Genomic DNA, 16,675 nt, shown 5'->3' with positions numbered 1-16,675 from the left:
GGCTAGGCCTCTTCCTATCTCACCCACCTCCCCATCCACTAGCAGAGGGAAGCCCTTGGGCACTGACAGAGCCTCAGAGAACTGTGGGGACTCTGGCTTTACTCTTAGAGTCCAAGGGGCATCCTGGGATTTTCTGAGAGGGATGTCACTCATTAGAGAAGGCTTTGGAGGCTCGTGAGCCAACAGCAGTTCCATGTGCCAAAGAGCCTTCCTGCACTCTTGAGCTCTGCAAGTGGGTACTTGGAGTCCATCAAGAGCTTGAGAAGACTGAGCCCCACTGAGTGCAGCCCTGGGAGCTTCCATGGTCCAGTTGGTTCTTCTACCAATCTCTATCCTAGCAATAGAGCTGCCCTAGGAACCCATCCAAGAACGGAAATAAGACAAGGAAGATGTCACAGATATAGTGATCTGAGAAGTGATTCGGTCTAATAACATGTGTGATTGTTTAGAATTTATGTATCATGTACTAGTCATGTAATATAGTTCCTAAGTCCGAAGGTGTGTAATTTTTCCCTTCACCAAAACGCAGCATCTAGACCGGCTTATGAATCTTCCATTGGATTCCGTGAAGATGGAACCTTGTTACAGTAAAGTCCACCTGCTTCAGGAGCATCTGCAGGATCTCAAGAGCCGCTTCAGATTCCCCCACATCGATCTGGTGGTCCAGAGGACGCAGAACTACATGCAAGAGGTAGGGGCGGTGAGGTCATCCATGTGGATGAGGATGGGGGAGCAGAGAAACAAGTGCGGCAAATGAGACAGGTGTACTAGTGTAGCTCAGGGAAATGAGGCCCATTCCTTTAGTCACCATGTTGAGTGAGGACATATTTTGTGCTGTTCCAGCTGGCTTATCTTTCCTCCATGCTGATGAGCATCATAAAGAAGAGATATCTCAGGGAAATAAAGTAGCACTAATTGATAATTACTTGATTTGTCAAATCAGTGCTATTAATGTTGGCTGCAGATTAGAATCATCTGGGAGCTTTTAAGAAATACTGATGTCTAGGCCACACTCCCAGTGATTTTGATATTATCTTCTTGGTAATTAAAAAAAAACTTCTTCCACTCCCATCCCTACTGCTTTTAATATGCAGCCAGGATGGAGAACCAGTGGCTTGAATCAATTCCCTAACCTAGTTAAAAGTAAATCAATCAATCAGTCAATCACAGCTTTAAATTTGGATTTCTTGGGTCTACTTGATAGGTTCCTTTTTTTCTCACAAGGAACTTTTTCTCCAGGGCAGGAGTGAATAGCTCAAACTCGTTCCATATTCTAATGCTTTCTAAATGAAGGAAGGGTGTGATCATTGAAGCCGTTAAGAGCACAATTCTACTTCACAAATGTTCGAAGGGAGCTTCCTGTGGGTTGGACACTGTGCCAGATTCCACTTTGGGGAGCTGATAGTGAGACAGATTCTTAGATAAATTCACTACAGCGTTGAAAGTGCTGAGAGAAAGGTATTGTGTCGGATGATTTCAGATCACAGGCTTGGGGAAGAAAGGAGATTTTTTTTCTTAAAAGTTATAGGCAGGATTAAGTGGCACACTTTATTATCTAACCTCTGGGTTGTGAGGGATTAAAGACAGACAAGGAACAAAATTGGTCGACGGTTTGACTGAAGTCCCTTTGATAGTACTGGGCCCTGGTGAAACAGGTACAGGCACAAGTGCAGAGAATAAGAAATCTGAACTACTTCCGTTCCCTAACCCACGAGCATGTCAACCACGGTCTCCACTGAGCTCTGACCCTGCCTCCCTTCCAAGCCTGGCAGAGAAAGGAAGAGAAGTAGGGTGGGAGGCTGGAAAATGGAGCAAGAGATGTGCTGGCATGGTTTACATCCACCTGAAAGTGGAGGTGCAGAACTAAGGAGCCACCTCATTTCATTAAGCCCCGACCACAGGCACCAGAGAACAGAGGAAGGGGATGACCACAGGAAATGATGATATCCTCAACCCCACGGTCTTGGGTTTCCCAGTTAAGGGTGGAAGGAGAAGAGATGAGAAGAAAAGATACGCACATGTGTACATACATGCATAGATGTGTGTGTGTGTGTGTGTGTGTGTGTGTGTGTACTTCCCAGCCTCTTACTGATCCCACTGTGGCCATGGGCCTGTGCATTTCACAATCCATGTAGTGGGATGAGGACCTGTTGCCCTGGGTCATCCCCAGGGTAGTGACCATCTTTGGTGGTCATCGTCTCCTTCTCTCCAAGCTGATTTAGACTTGGAGAGGGGGGTAGTGAGCCCAGCCTGTAACTGCGGTCTGTTTCTGTGTTGCTTTTGGTTTCTAGCTAATGGAGAGTGCGGTATTCACTTTTGAGCAGTTGCTTTCCCCACATCTCCAAGGAGAGGCCTCCAAAACCACAGTTGCCATTGAGAAGGTTAAGCTCCGAGTCTTAAAGGTAAAATTGTTCTCTCATTTGTGAGAAGCATGAAGCAAGAATGTGACACATTTGTTTTGTTAAGTGGAAAATACCAAGTTCTCTGTTTCACTTGCCTCCCCTTTAAAAAATCTTTCCCCTTCTCTTTCCTCCCTGAGACACCCGTGACTATCACCTAGCGGCAGTTCCCCCACGACTTTCATGCCTATTCTGCCATCTAGTGGCTGCTTTAGGGACCACAGGTCCTCAGCATCATTGTCGCTTCCTCAGCCAGAAGTGACGTGTCCAGGCTTACTTGCATAGCAATTGGACTTGATATTTATTGGCTATCCACTATAAGCAAAGGATTGTGATAGGTATTGCATGGAATATAAAAATAGGCAAGGCACACCCTCTTTCTTCGACGAGTTTACAGTATAGTAAAACCTATTTAAATTAATCAACATGATACCTGCTGTATGAAATTGTTTTAAATGTGCTTCATGCATAAGTGTATATTAAAATGGTTGTAATAATAGGAGCTTACATATATAGGTCATATCTTTAAGCTTTTTTAAAAACAACCCGGACTTCCCGGGTGGCGCAGTGGTTAAGAATCCGCCTGCCAATGCAGGGGACACGGGTTCGATCCCTGGCCCAGGAAGATCCCACATGCTGCGGAACAACTAAACCCCTGCGCCACAACTACTGAGCCTGCGCTCTAGAGCCCGCGAGCCACAGCTACTGAGCCCACGTGCCACAACTACTGAAGCCCGCGTGCCTAGAGCCCGTGCTCTGCAACAAGAGAAGCCACCGCAATGAGAAGCCCGCACAACGCAACGGAGAGTAGCCCCGTTCGCCGCAACTGCAGAAAGCCCGCGCGCAACAACAAAGACCCAACGCAGCCAAGATAAATTTTTTTTAAAAACCTGTTTCATTTGATCTTCACAAGAACTTGTGAGATCATTGGAATATGTCTCCATGGTAGAGATGAGGAAACTGACTTCCTAAGATATCACATGACTTACGTAAGCTCAACAGGCTAGTCCGTGGTGAGCTTAGAGCTAAAACTATCCCTAAGCCTAGTCCACTAATTTTTTATTACCTACTTTCCCTAAGCAGGGCTTTGGGACAGAAGATCAAAGTCTCACAGAGCCTAGGAGGTGGTCCCTGAATTTCAGACCTGATCTTAATGCCTCACAGGCAGTAGGAAACTCTGACAACCAAATCGTTGAGATTAAAAGCAATATTTGTCACGGTAACACACAAAATAATGAACCTGCCATTGAGAAAGAAAAGATAGTCTCAATGTCAACGCCACCTGCCACATCAGCACAATTTTTTTTAATTATGCGCTTTTATTTTATTTATTTATTTATTTAAACAGAACTTATATCTTTATTTATTTATTTATTTAGTTAGTTATTTAGTTATTTATTTATTTATTTTTGGCTGTGTTGGGTCTTCGTTTCTGTGCGAGGGCTTTCTCTAGTTGCGGCAAGTGGGGGCCACTCTTCATCGCGGTGCGCGGGCCTCTCACTATCGCGGCCTCTCTTGTTGCGGAGCACAGGCTCCAGACGCGCGGGCTCAGTAGTTGTGGCTCACGGGCCCAGCTGCTCCGCGGCATGTGGGATCTTCCCAGACCAGGGCTCGAACCCGTGTCCCCTGCATTGGCAGGCAGATTCTCAACCACTGCGCCACCAGGGAAGCCCCACATCAACACAATTTTTACCTCTCAGGACAGTCCATCTCTTCCCTGGACACTTTTAACTACAAGAACATACTTCCTAATGCTAAGCCAAAGTTCTCACCACTGGTATTTCTAGTTCTACCCTCTTTGTTCATGTCCTTCTTCCACATGGTAGCCTTTGGTTGTTTGAATAGAGCTATGATTTTGCCCCAAGTTATTATCTCCAGTATAAATCTCTTTAACCATTCTTTATTTGGCCTGACCATTCTGCTCACATGCCTGTGACTATGCGCCAGCTTGTCTGTGCCTTCCCCACTTTAAAGCAACACCTAAAACCAAACCCTGGTCTCTAGGTTTGGATGTTCCATGTAGAAAAGAGTGAATCATCATCTTTCCAGTTCCAGATACTGCACTTCTTTGGTTAACATGCCATGGTGTTAATGTAGCTGTGAGCCAGATGCTCTCTTTCCTTGCGGAAATCGTTACAACCTACCAATCCTGCTTTCAGGATGTAGAGTGAAGGAAGGAGATGATCACGACTCCCGTGGACCAACTCAGGACAGGGGTGATGAAATAGTAACTCATCCCCCAGTTCTGTCTTCAACTTTCTAACACAGAAGTCACTCTGTTTTTTTTTTTTTATCTTACCTCAGTTTCCACATGTGTAAGAGGGGAGGGTAAGGTGGGTCATTATCAGTCATAACCTTTACTTAGAGTGTGAGAGAATTGCACAGAAAGTTCTCTGAAACCTTGGAACACCACAAGGGTCCTCAGAAATTAGGGGGGGAAAGGGAGATGAAGTGAGTAGCTGAGTTTTTTGTTTAAGCAAAAGTGAACAGATTGTAATGTTGCTATTTAGCCTATGTTTCTATCTCTGTATTGACAGCAATATGATTATGACAGCAGCACCATCCGGAAGAGGATATTTCAAGAGGCGCTGGTTCAAATCACACTTCCCACCGTGCAGAAGGCACTGGCGTCCGTGTGCAAACCAGTAAGGGGATGGGTTACTCCAGAGCCTGCTGTTGTTGCCTATGAAGTTCAAGCAAATTTTTTTGGTCACGATGTGCTTACAAACAGTATTTGACCAGGAGGGGTCAACAAACTTTTCCAATAAATAGTCAGATAGTAAATATTTTAGGCTTCACGGCCATACTGTTTCTGTTGCAATCACTCAGTTCTGCTGTTGTAGCACTGAAGCAGCCATAGATGATACATGAACAAGTGGGCAGTCTGTGTTCCTATAATACTTTATTTACAAAAACAAGCAGCTGGCTGGATTTGCTGACCCTTGGACAAGACAGAATCTCAAAGGGTAATAATCTGAGTTTGAGCCAAGTTAAAGGTTGCCATAGAATGCCTGAGGATACCAGGGTTTCCTCATTATGGTGTGACTCATAGGTCCAACGTGTCCTCTGAAACTTGACCTCCCTCTACATCCATGAAGAGACCTTAAGTAACATGATTACAGAAGGCTATTTGTTCTGTTAAATCCAGTAATGTATGCTTACTGAAATCAATGAAACTGAAACCATTTAAAGCTGCCACGAACACTAGGCAGCCAGTGACAGCCATGATTGTGAAGATGTGACTTAGTCTGTAGAGCAGGGTCATGGATGAGCCAACTATGGAGGCTGGGTCAAGACCCAGGTTCAAGTCCCAGATCCTCTGTGTATGAGTTCTGGGGCCTCGGGCAAGTCACTTTTCCTCTCTCTTGGCCTAGATTTCATCAAGAAAATGGAGATTATAATACTTTGCAGTATCCTTCTTAAGACTGAGAAGGCTAGGGTGATACAATGAACATTTGATAAGTGCTTGCCATGTGCTTGGCACTTTCTATGGATTGTCTCCATGATACTCATGACAGCCCTGTGAGGAGGTACTATTTATATCTTCATTGCACAAATGAGGAAGCCTGAGGGGCTAAGTAATGGGCCCGAAGTCACAGAGCTGGGAACCACCAGAGTTTGAACCCAGATCCCACTCACTGATAACATGGTATATACTCAGAAAATGGTATTTACTACTACCTTTACTACTGCTACATGATCTATGAGCTGGGACATTTGCAAGGCCGGCTCCCTCTTGGCACAAATGATAAAGAGCTTTTTAGAATTTAAAAAGGGCTTTCTGGCAACTTAGAGAGTCTCCAAGCATTGGAACATTAAAATCCTTTGCATGAGTGAGTTATTTTACTGCGGAAATTTCTTTGGTCATGTTTATATTCTGTAAATGCTGTTTTTCTTCAGAAAACCATGGGCATTTCTAGTACCTGGCACTTATTTCTGAGGGTACATTTCTTTCATAGAAAAGGATTTGATCAAATCAGGGCAGTAAAGAATCTGTCTATATGATTGTCTCTTGCCTGATGTGGATGGAAAAGTCCAGCCATCCAAAGGATGACTCAGTCCACCTTGGACATGTCTGCACGCAGATGTTCTGCTTATTTTTCTTTTCCAATTCCAAAGGCAATTTGGGGTCCTTGGAGCCACATCCTCCCATGAGGGGAGAAGAGTAAGGAAAGTCCCCTTTCCAGTCTGCTCCCCTTTATCCAGGAATCTGCAGAGTTGTACCCAATCTGTAAGAGGCTCTTGTGATTTTTAATCAAGAGAGACTGATTTCAAGAGAAAGGCCCAGCGTTTTCAGTAATGAAGGATATTGTATCAGGGTCAAGAAATTTAAAAACATCTGGATTTACAGAATAGATAAATTAGGGGAGCATCTGCTTCAGAGAAGGATTCTTTATTTTACTGAAGTGTGTTTCCCTTGGTTCTTGAAGTCACAGCTTCCAAGATCTGTGGTACTCAACCCAAGCTGCACCTTAGAATTGCCTGGGGAGATTTTTTTTTTAAATTCTGATTCTCCCAGACCCACCCTCAGGGATTCCAATTTAATGGATCCAGGGAATTAAATATATGTCACGGTTCGATCAATTCAGTATAGAAGACCTGTTTTGTAAAGTTGTACGCATCACAATAAGTTCCCCAAGAAATGATTCCTCGCCGCAGAATTGTTTAGCCGGTTGAAAGTTTAAAGGTCTACTGTTCATTTATTCAGCAAACATATATAAAGTATGTATCAAATACGATCCAGGCGCTGTGCCAGGACAGTGTCCCTGCTGTCCTGGGGTTCACAGCCTAGAGGCAGGAGCCAGGTACACAGTGGACTTTGCAATGAGCACAGCAGAAGGCTTGTGGGGAAGAGTGATAGCAGAGTTCAGAGGAGGGTGCCCAACTCTGCCTATGGGGGCAGAGAGGACTTCCCAGAGTCATGTTTTCGCCCAGTCCTGAGGGATGAATAACAAGTCAGGGGATTAAGGAGCGGAAGACCACATGGGGAGATGAAAGGTGTTGCAGACACGAGCCTGTGCCCCTCATTTTGCAGAGGTAGAGAGAGGCGCAGAGCGGTGACCTGGCTTGCCTAGGATCCCACAGCTAGTCCAGGGCAGTGTCCAGTTCCTGGGCAGTGTTCTTCCCATGTGGCACTTTTCTGTGGGTCTGTCCTGTCTCACAGACCCTCCTGAGGTCATGGAAGCTCATGTCTCTTCAGTCCTGTGGCTTTCCCTAGGGTGGGTATAAAGGGGTCCCATTATTACCCACCGTGATCTGATCCTGGGCTACAGACCCCCAAGTCCTAGCGCTGAGAGTTGTCTGAATGTGGTGGCTTCTGATCACCTACTGTAAATCTTCTCCCTCCAGGCAAAAGGCGTTGAATCCCACTGCCAAGTCCCTGGCTCTCTAAGAACCCGGTGTCAGGAGCCCTCCTCCAGCACCATCAGGTGCAAGGATTACTGAGTTAATCACTAGGATATGATTTAATTCATTTTGATCCATGCCTTGACCTCATACCAATAACAGGCAAGCCATGTGGAGACTCTTGGAAAGCAGGAAGTGTTAAAGGATTTTGCATGATGCCTGGATTGCCTTAGATGGAATCAGTGAGTTCCAGGGCCAGTTGGAGGGAAAGAGGAGAACTCTTTCTGAAGAGTCCTTGGCTAGAGATTCTCCACACCTGAAAAGGGGTCCCATCCTAAGAGAGTTAAACATACCTCTACTCTAGGACCCAGCAATCTCACTTCTAGGTGTACACTCAAGATAAATAAGTCCTAAATCCACAAAATCATGCACAAGAATATTCATAGCAGTTACGTTCATAACAGTCAATATCCATCAATAGGAGTATAGATAAGCAATTTTAGTTTACCCATATAATGAGTGCCATTTATCAATAAAAAGGAATGAGCTACTGCTACATGTGGAAACAGAGAGGAATCTCAAAAAACAAACACAAAAAAAAGAATACAGGATTCCATTTATATAATTTGAAGGAACAAGAAAAACTAATCTATTGTGATAGACACAAGATCAGTGCTTATCTCTTGGGGTGGGAGGAGTGTAGACTGGAAAAGGGTATGAGGGTAATGGAAGTGTTTTCTGTCTTGATCTGGGTTATGGTTACATGAGTATATTTATACATTTAAAATCATTGAGCTGTACTTTTAAAATGTGTGCATTTTTCTGGGTATAACTTATACTTTAGTAAAGTACTTTTGGCACTTTAAAAAAAAAGCAGAAGCAGAAGAGGGAGGAAATGTTTTGGTTATGATGAAAAAAAGGAAGGCCCCAGACCCACTGACAAGGCCTTGAGATGATCAGAATCTCTGGTGTCTGCCCCCTCGAAGGGCATAGAGCATGTCCGCAGTACAGGGAATGGTGCCTGGGGAAAGGGAAGGGGAATGACCAATGCACCACACTCCAAGGGGGGATCACGAGTGACAACCGTCCTTTCCATAGCTCCTCTGAGAACTGGCATCTCATGCCTTGTCCCCTTTGTCTTCTTATCTCTTCCTCTACAGGAGCTTCAGAAATATGAGCAGTTCATCTTTGCAGATCACACCAATATGATCCATGTTGAAAATGTCTATGAGGAGATTTTACATCAGATCCTCCTTGATGAAACTCTGAAAGGTAAGGAAGGTTTCCCTGGTGCTGGAGAAAGCTCTAGATAGAGGGGAGTACCCCTGAGTGGACCCCGGGAGGCCAGCTAGGTTTTATCAACAGGAATGAAAGGGGAAGAGGATATTGACACGAGGCGCTGGGGAGACAGGGAACAGGGACGGAAGGGACGTACGTCCCCTGAGCAGCCATGATTTGGCTCACACTCCACTGGCCCGTTAGGTATTACTTCTCTTTCAATCCACATAAGGACTCTGTGAGATGAGATTTTTAAGCTTCATTTGTCAGATGAGAAAACTAAGGCTTAGAGAGATTAAACCCAGGGTGTCTCATGAACAGCTATCCTCCTCCAGCTGTTGCAGACGGAACAGAGGGAAAACGGGCTCTTCTTAGCCACAGGCTCACAACCCCTCCCGAGCCCGGAGCGGGTGATTCAGTAGCAGGGCTTCCCAGCTGCTCTGCTCCCTCAGCACATTCCTCACCTCCGCTCAGCTGGACAGAAAGACACTGGGCGATGACTCCGTCCTCTGTGAGTCTTGTTAAGACTCTAGCACCCGGTGTCCCATGGAATCAGCCCTTGTTTGGGATAGGAGTGTAGATAGGAAAACTGTGATAGAAATAGGCTGGAGAGGGCCATCCCTAAAACTATAGGCCTGAAACATACCTGGTCTCCACAAAGAGCATCACCAAAACCCCTCTACAAAGAAAGCTGGCCAACCACAAGCCCCAGGGCCAAGCAGCTCATCCAGTGCGACGAGGAGTATAAAGACGTCAGCACGGTATCTGCACAAAGGACGGGCTCAGTCAAGGCCACTGATGGTCCTCCATAGCACCTTCGGGCAAATTAGAAAAAGCCTCCCTTCCTCCAGACACCTGACTGCTCTCTGTCAAAAAATTGTCACGATATACTGATTTGGCTCGAGCAGGACATGCCACTGCTGCCTGCTGGAAAATTACCACGCTGAATACCCACAGCTATGCTGCCTCTGATGTGAATGGCACCCCCTTGGGTGTGAGATCACTGGGCACTGCACAACCTGCACAGCCAGGGGTGGAGCTGATTGTGAAAAATGTCAGCTGCTGGTTGTGATTGTTGATTTTACTCCTCTCAAGGCCTCTAGGGCTGAGTTAGAGGTACATAGGCCTTCAGTTTGGGCACTGCAGGTCAACAGAGCTCCCTCTGCATGCTCAGTACTGAGGACCCATTACACTTTCAGGACTGCACTTTGAGTAAAAGCAGAGAAAGTTAAGGCCTGTCCTGCCCTAAAGGAGTTCAGTCAAAATAGGCAAACTGGAGCCACACCTACTAGCAGCTAATGAAATGTGATGGGGGCCTCCATGGGTGATACAGATCATGCTGTTATAGACTTGAGCTCCTTGAAAGCCAAGGCCATATTTTATTCATCTTTGGATTCTCAGAGCCTGTCCCATAGTCGATGTCCAGTAAATGTGTGCTGTCTGAAGAAGTAAATGAGTGAAGGAATGAATGAATGAACATTACAGAGGTTCAGGGTTTGGAACAAGTTTGTAGGCTCTGGTCATCAGGGAAGACTACCTGGAAGAGGGTGGATGTAAGCTGGAACTTGAAATTGGGAAAGTTTGATGGCCAGAAAAGCTGAGAGGGGAGTTTGGCTTCTGGATAAAAATCAGAAAATCCCGGTTGGCCAGGGCAGAGTATTAACATTATGTTTTGTTTTCTGGTATCCCTCAGTGATAAAGGAAGCTGCTATCCTGAAGAAACACAATTTATTTGAAGACAACATGGCCTTGCCCAGTGAAAGCGTGTCCAGCTTAACTGATCTAAAAACTCCTGCAGGGTCAAACCAGGCCAGCCCTGCCAGGAGAGCCTCGGCCATTCTGCCAGGAGTTCCAGATAGTGAGATCCTGAGTAACGAGGTATTCCAGGAGTCAGGGGAAAAGAAACAGCCGGGGGTCCCTAGTCCATTGGCCAAAGGAGAAAGCCTTTGTCTCCCTGTGCCCAGCCCGCCCCCAGGTGGGGACGGGCAGGTCATCATTTCAAGCACAGATGACCCTGTTGTGGATCCTGTGGCTGCAGAGGACACAGCAGGAGCCCTGGGCGAACACTCGTCAGAGCTGGAGTTTGGAGAGACTCATGAGGGCCAAGAACCCACCCAGGAAAAGCCAGAGCCCACCTCCGCCTTGGGCTCCTTGAAAGAGCTCAGAAATTTGTTGGCAGTGACCATTGAAGTACCAGTGGAATCTGCCGCGCCTGAGGTTGAAAAAGATACAAGTAAGGAGACCCTTGTTCCCCAAGAAATTGAAAAAGAAGAGGAAACGACCCAAATCTACACAGAGACCAATCAAGCAGCTGCCACTAGTCAGGTCAACGGCGAAGAAAGTGAGGCCAGTGAGAGGGAGGCCCATCCTCCCTCTCCCGAGGCTGAGGCTGGTGGGGTAGAGTTGGGGGCGTCTCCAGAGGCTCAGCCAGCCTGCGGGGGGCTCAGCGAGGGCGCCAGGGGCCCAGGCCCCTTAGAGGAGCCAGCGGAGGCCGGGGAGCCCACGGAGAGGGAGCTCACGGCGGGGGCTTCCGGACTGGACGCCCTTGAAGGAGGAGGGCCCAGGTGCGCTGCGGAGGCTGAGGCTATGCCCCAAGAAGGTTGCAAGTCAAGTTGTGACCCCGTCAGCCCCAGTGAGAGCCAGGTTTCTCTGGAAGAAGAGGCGGTGGGAGGGAGTCACAGCACAGCCCAGGCGACCGCTAGCGTGGAGGCAAGGGAGAGTAAGGCTGCCCGCGTTTACGAGTGTCAGTGGGTGGTTGAGAGTGAGGCGGACACCGATAGCCGAGATTCACAGAGAGAAGATCCCCCAGAGCGGCCCTCGGAGGAGTGAAAGGGACAATTTGCCAAAAGTCTTTCTTTGAACAAACTCAGCCAAAAGGATACAGCTCAAGGATACACTTAGGGGTTGCCTGCAAGTTGTTACCAGAAAAAAAAGAAAAAAAAAATTATGAAGTACTTCCTTAATTTGTGTAATGAAGCTAGAGGGAATGGGCGTAGAGCATGAGCGCTGAGGCAAACCTTTGTGCAGTGGAACTGTTCTGCCATGAATTACTGCTTTAGCATTTTGACAGGAATCACAAAGGTAACGGAGTGTGTGGGGCGAGAGGCAGCTGAGGGCGTCCCGGGAGGGAGGGTACTGCGGAGAAGACAGTCGGAGCACTCTGCACATTCTCTTCTAATGCACTTCAAGGCTTTTACATTTTTTGTAAGAATGCAAAGGCATACTGTAAATGCAGCTTCGCCGTCTACTTACTTACTACACCAGCCTCACGGTCTCTTAAGGACCCGGCATTAGTCCACATTCAGGCTGCAAGAAAGGGAGGTGGTGAAGGTCAGTCCCCCCTGCTGTGTGCAGCCCCACAGAGCCTGAGAGATCATGCCCGAGACATCTCAGGGGAAGCTGAGCAGAAACGGAGGGAGGTTGTGGTCTGTGCAGCTGTCTGGGCCTCTTCCTAATTGTGCTATCAATTTCTTACTAATTAATCTTGTTAATTCTTGTAAATTAATCACTTTTTGGAGAAAATCAGATGAGACAAGGAAATTTCCTGGGCATGTTTAAGCCTGAAAGCATTCCAAATTAGCCTTAGACTGTGCAGAGAAAGAGCTTAGCTGAATTATCGAGCATAAAGCCTACCAATTAAACAGACATCATTTGAACAGCTATTCTAGGCCACATGCTGTGTTAGGCACACTCACAACAACAACAAAAAAAGAACGAAAGAAAGAAAGAAAAAAATGAAAAGATAAGGTGCTTGTCTAGTATAAATTAAAAGGCCCAAAGGAATTTAATCTAAAAGAAAAAATAGGCCAATTTTCAAACCATGACAAATTTCTGTCTTTCTATTGAAACAGTCCTGGTTTATTCTCAGGAGGGAATGAAGTGAATAAAATGAATTTAAAAAGAAAGAAAGAATTAAAGAGGGAAAGAAAAGGGAACGAGAAAGGAAGAAAGAGAGAGAGAGAAAAACCAAGCTATAGATCATTAAGTTCCAAAGATGTTACCAAAAATGGAAATTATTTGTTCAGTTGTTCAGCAAGTTGAGTCTTATGTCCCGGGTGCTGGGATACCGTGGTGAAAATGACTATGCTCCTTTCTCCCAGAACTTACACTTTAATGGAAATAGACGGAAATACGTCTTCTAAATGGATCATGACCTTTACCTGTTAATGTTACAGGTGGAATGGACTTACCTGTAAAAGATTAAAAAGATGTGTCCTCTTGTCCTTCAGAAAAATACCAGATTATTTCCTGAAAGCTTTAGTCCCAGTTCCACATCTTGAAGTTTCCTTCCACAAATTTTAATATTAGATCCCAACGTATTGTCCTAAGAGCTTGTTCTGATCATCATCAGCAAGTAGCTTATATCAGTTTTTTAAAGAATTTGTCCCATAGTTTGACCATTTAACCAGGAATTAAAACGTCTCCCTCTCCACCTCTCCATGAAGAATTGCTTGGATTTCCAAGTCATAAGGGATGAAAAATAATCAGTATCAGTATCTTCTCATATTGAATTGTTTCAACTTTTGTTTTAGTGTTTAGATCCTCGCGTTTGTGAAGGATCTCATTGTAGGTAAGGAAGGTGGAGGTCACTCCTGCCCTGGTCCCTGCAGTGCCCGAGCTCACTCATATCCTTGCGTTTGGCTCAGAATATTACAATTATGTTTACTTCCTGTCTCTCCAGGGGCTCCTTCCTTCAAGGACAGACACTAGGGTTTAGTCATCCTGTGTACTTCCTGCACACACAGCCTTGAGTAATGGCTCCCTGCCTTCTCAAGTCACTTTAATATCCTTAGTGCCTAACAAGGGACTGCTTGTGTCAGGCTGCTCAGGAAATGTGAGAACTGATCACCCACCACACCGCTGTGCCGGGGCTATTTGGGGCTTGCTGTCAGGCAAGGAGATGTTTTTACTTGGGCTTTCTGCCCTTGGGGAGTCTTCTCTTAAATCAAGTCCAAAGTCCAAGGGGCAGGTGGCCAGATGGTCCGATGTGCTGCCCAGTAAGGCCAGGAGCCAAAGGAGCAGTACCCAGCCTCGCCAAGGACTGCCCTTCTCTCCGGGAGAATTGTGACAAGCAAGCGAGGTCAGGGCCCAGGCTGAGCCCACACCGGAGCTTCCCAGCTTCCTCCCTTTGCTCACTTCACGGCTTTTGGCACACCTTGGAAAGCTAAGAGATTTTTCCAACCCTAAATGAGAGTACCTTTCACTTCATTGGATGGATGAACATCAATCAGTGCCCTCCCTTTACCCATCCGTAGACCAGGGGTGACCAGACACCAAGTGGAAGGATGTAGCTGAGAACACAAGGAATTTTTCTGTACATATTTCATAAAAGACAAGTCCACTAGATTAAGTCCGATGATTGTTCCATTTGAAGATGGAACAGGAAATTAAAGTGCATTAAATTTTCCTTATTTGTTTTAACATGTTGAGTGGAATAGCTTCATACTACCATGAGTTTGTCTTGCTTTTAATACAGACTTATCTGTATTGCTTCAGTGGTTTCCCTGTTGGAGCAAGGTTATTGTGATTTAAATGAGCAGCGCGAAAAGCCTCTGCAGGCTGCTCTGGGGATCTCTCTTATGAGCAAATCGTTTGAAATGCATAAAACCTCAAGACATGGTCTTCAGCAAAAATTCCATGACTTTAGTTATGTTACTATTGACTTTTCACAAAGAAAGAATATTTTCCTTGAAAAATAATTAGCTTGTCATTTTTTCCTTTGCAGCTTAGAGTAAAGACAGTAGTGCCTTGCATTATGCAGAATAAACTCTCTTTTCAAAAAAAAACGTATTTTAGAGAGCACAAGAATAAGATTCCAGTTTGTCCAAAAGCTTTATAAAGAGGCTGAGTGTGAAGAACTACAGGTCTTCAGGCTCGATCTTCTACATTTTATTACAGAGATTCTCAAGTCTGGTTTTGTAACCCTCAGATTGGAGCCATTGATTTCAAAGGGTTCCGAAATTCTCTCAGACAAGTGATTTTATTTCTTTATAAAAAGCGATAAGTGATATATGCTACATAGCCATTTTAATTTGGGGAAGAGAAGGACATCTCTGACTAAAACAATAATACAATTTCACTAGGTAAAAAAGTTGGCTACACGTGCCTTCTTACTTTACCATAAACAAATGGGTTTTACGATTTGCCTTCTGAAGTCTGCAACCTCAGCAGAGAAATCTACACTGTGGATTGATTTTTCTGGTCACTATAGAAAGCATATAAACTTAAAACACTTTGTAACGACATATTTACCCTGCCAAGTGCCTATATTGCAATAAAATGTTTGTCCTTGAAGAAGTGTCCAATGTCATATTTATTTGGAATGGGGCTGGTTTCATCTTTTAAGCATATGTCATACTTGAGCTGAGAGGAAGAGTCCTCAGAGACAGAAAGGTGAGTCACTGTTGCTGTATTATGGAACTTTTACTTTTCTGTCATCAGGAAAGAAGCCACAGGGCAGTCACTTAATGTTAGTTGTAATTATGCTTTTAAAATGCATATGCTAATTTCTCTAGGAATTGGATTACGTCTGTAATACAGCAATGGGCAATTATTCTTGATGTAATTGAACTGCTGTTCAAACAAATTTGTTTTCAGTGGGCAACACTGAGCAAAATATTTATTCTTTCTATAATTATAATGAAAAGAATATTTACTCACCAACATCCACAGTTGCTCATTCATCCATAGATTCATTCATCCAAAAAACGATGATTGTGTAGGCAGGCGCTCTAGTGAGTGCTGGAGAAACAGAGGTGAACACGGTGGACATGGCCCCTGTATCAGTAACCTCGAATTCTCAGGGTGGACACGGCCAGGGAGAGCTCAGAATGGGTGGTTGCTTCCTCATCTGGCATAAACGTTGTCTATGATCTCAGCTTTAACTTTATCTACACCAACAGCTTCAGGCAAGAGAGGATGAAGAACTGGAGCAATCAAGTTTGGTGGTGATGGGGACACTGTAGCATAAGCTTCACCACTCCCGCTCCTCCTTCCATACCAAAACTCTGGTATGCAAGAATCAGTCTCAGGGTGGCTCCTCCAGAACTTCTATTTAGGGCCAATAATCAGATTGGAATTAGAGGGGGGTGGAATTTGAAAGCACCTTTGCATGTTTTTTCTTAGATTTTATGTTTATCTGGTGTGGCTAGGATGGAACTGACGGAGGTCCCGGGAGGGGTCAACTACAGCTTTTCTCTCCTCACAAGCTTCGAGCCCCTCCTGGTTGAACACGTCTCAACTTTTGCCACAGCCTCCCCTTTGTCAAGAATATCTGTCCCTCCCTTCCCCACCTGGCCAATTCCCACTACTTCTCCTGTAAGAGTCAGTACAAGTCAGGCCAGTTTCCCCATCCCACCCCCACCCCCAATAACACTTTGCTGAACTCTCAGCCAAATGTACTTGCTCACTTCTGCTCATCTCCTCTCACTGCTGCAGCCATATACCTGTCCTGTGCCTTGGGGCAGGGACCCTGCCTTTAGTCTTTGAATTGTTAGCACAGCATAGGTCCCTGCATATAGCAAGTGCTCAAGAAGTGTTGAATAAATATCCCCAATCCCAGATGTAAGAGACAAGTGGAGATATAGCTGGTGATCCCTTAGCTTAGATAAGGATCTGTGATGCTGGGAAGTTTACTCACCCTCAGTCTACTT

The 16,675-nt window shown here is 45.3% G+C and overlaps 1 protein-coding gene across 1 annotated transcript in view; it reads left to right on the top strand.

Moving 5' to 3' along the window:
- Positions 1-15,320, top strand: part of NIBAN1 (niban apoptosis regulator 1) — a 159,749-nt gene extending 144,429 nt beyond the window's left edge. The window contains exons 10-14 of the mRNA XM_068541397.1: positions 530-691; positions 2,292-2,402; positions 4,937-5,044; positions 8,906-9,017; positions 10,717-15,320. Coding sequence (XP_068397498.1) covers positions 530-691; positions 2,292-2,402; positions 4,937-5,044; positions 8,906-9,017; positions 10,717-11,852 — 1,629 coding nt within the window. The 3' untranslated portion in view covers positions 11,853-15,320. The remainder of the gene's footprint in view (positions 1-529; positions 692-2,291; positions 2,403-4,936; positions 5,045-8,905; positions 9,018-10,716) is intronic.
- Positions 15,321-16,675: the final 1,355 nt, after the last annotated feature.

This window comes from Eschrichtius robustus, chromosome 3, assembly GCF_028021215.1.
Source record: "Eschrichtius robustus isolate mEscRob2 chromosome 3, mEscRob2.pri, whole genome shotgun sequence".
NCBI classification, from domain to species: domain Eukaryota; kingdom Metazoa; phylum Chordata; class Mammalia; order Artiodactyla; family Eschrichtiidae; genus Eschrichtius; species Eschrichtius robustus.
This window is presented reverse-complemented; position numbering and strand designations above follow the sequence as displayed.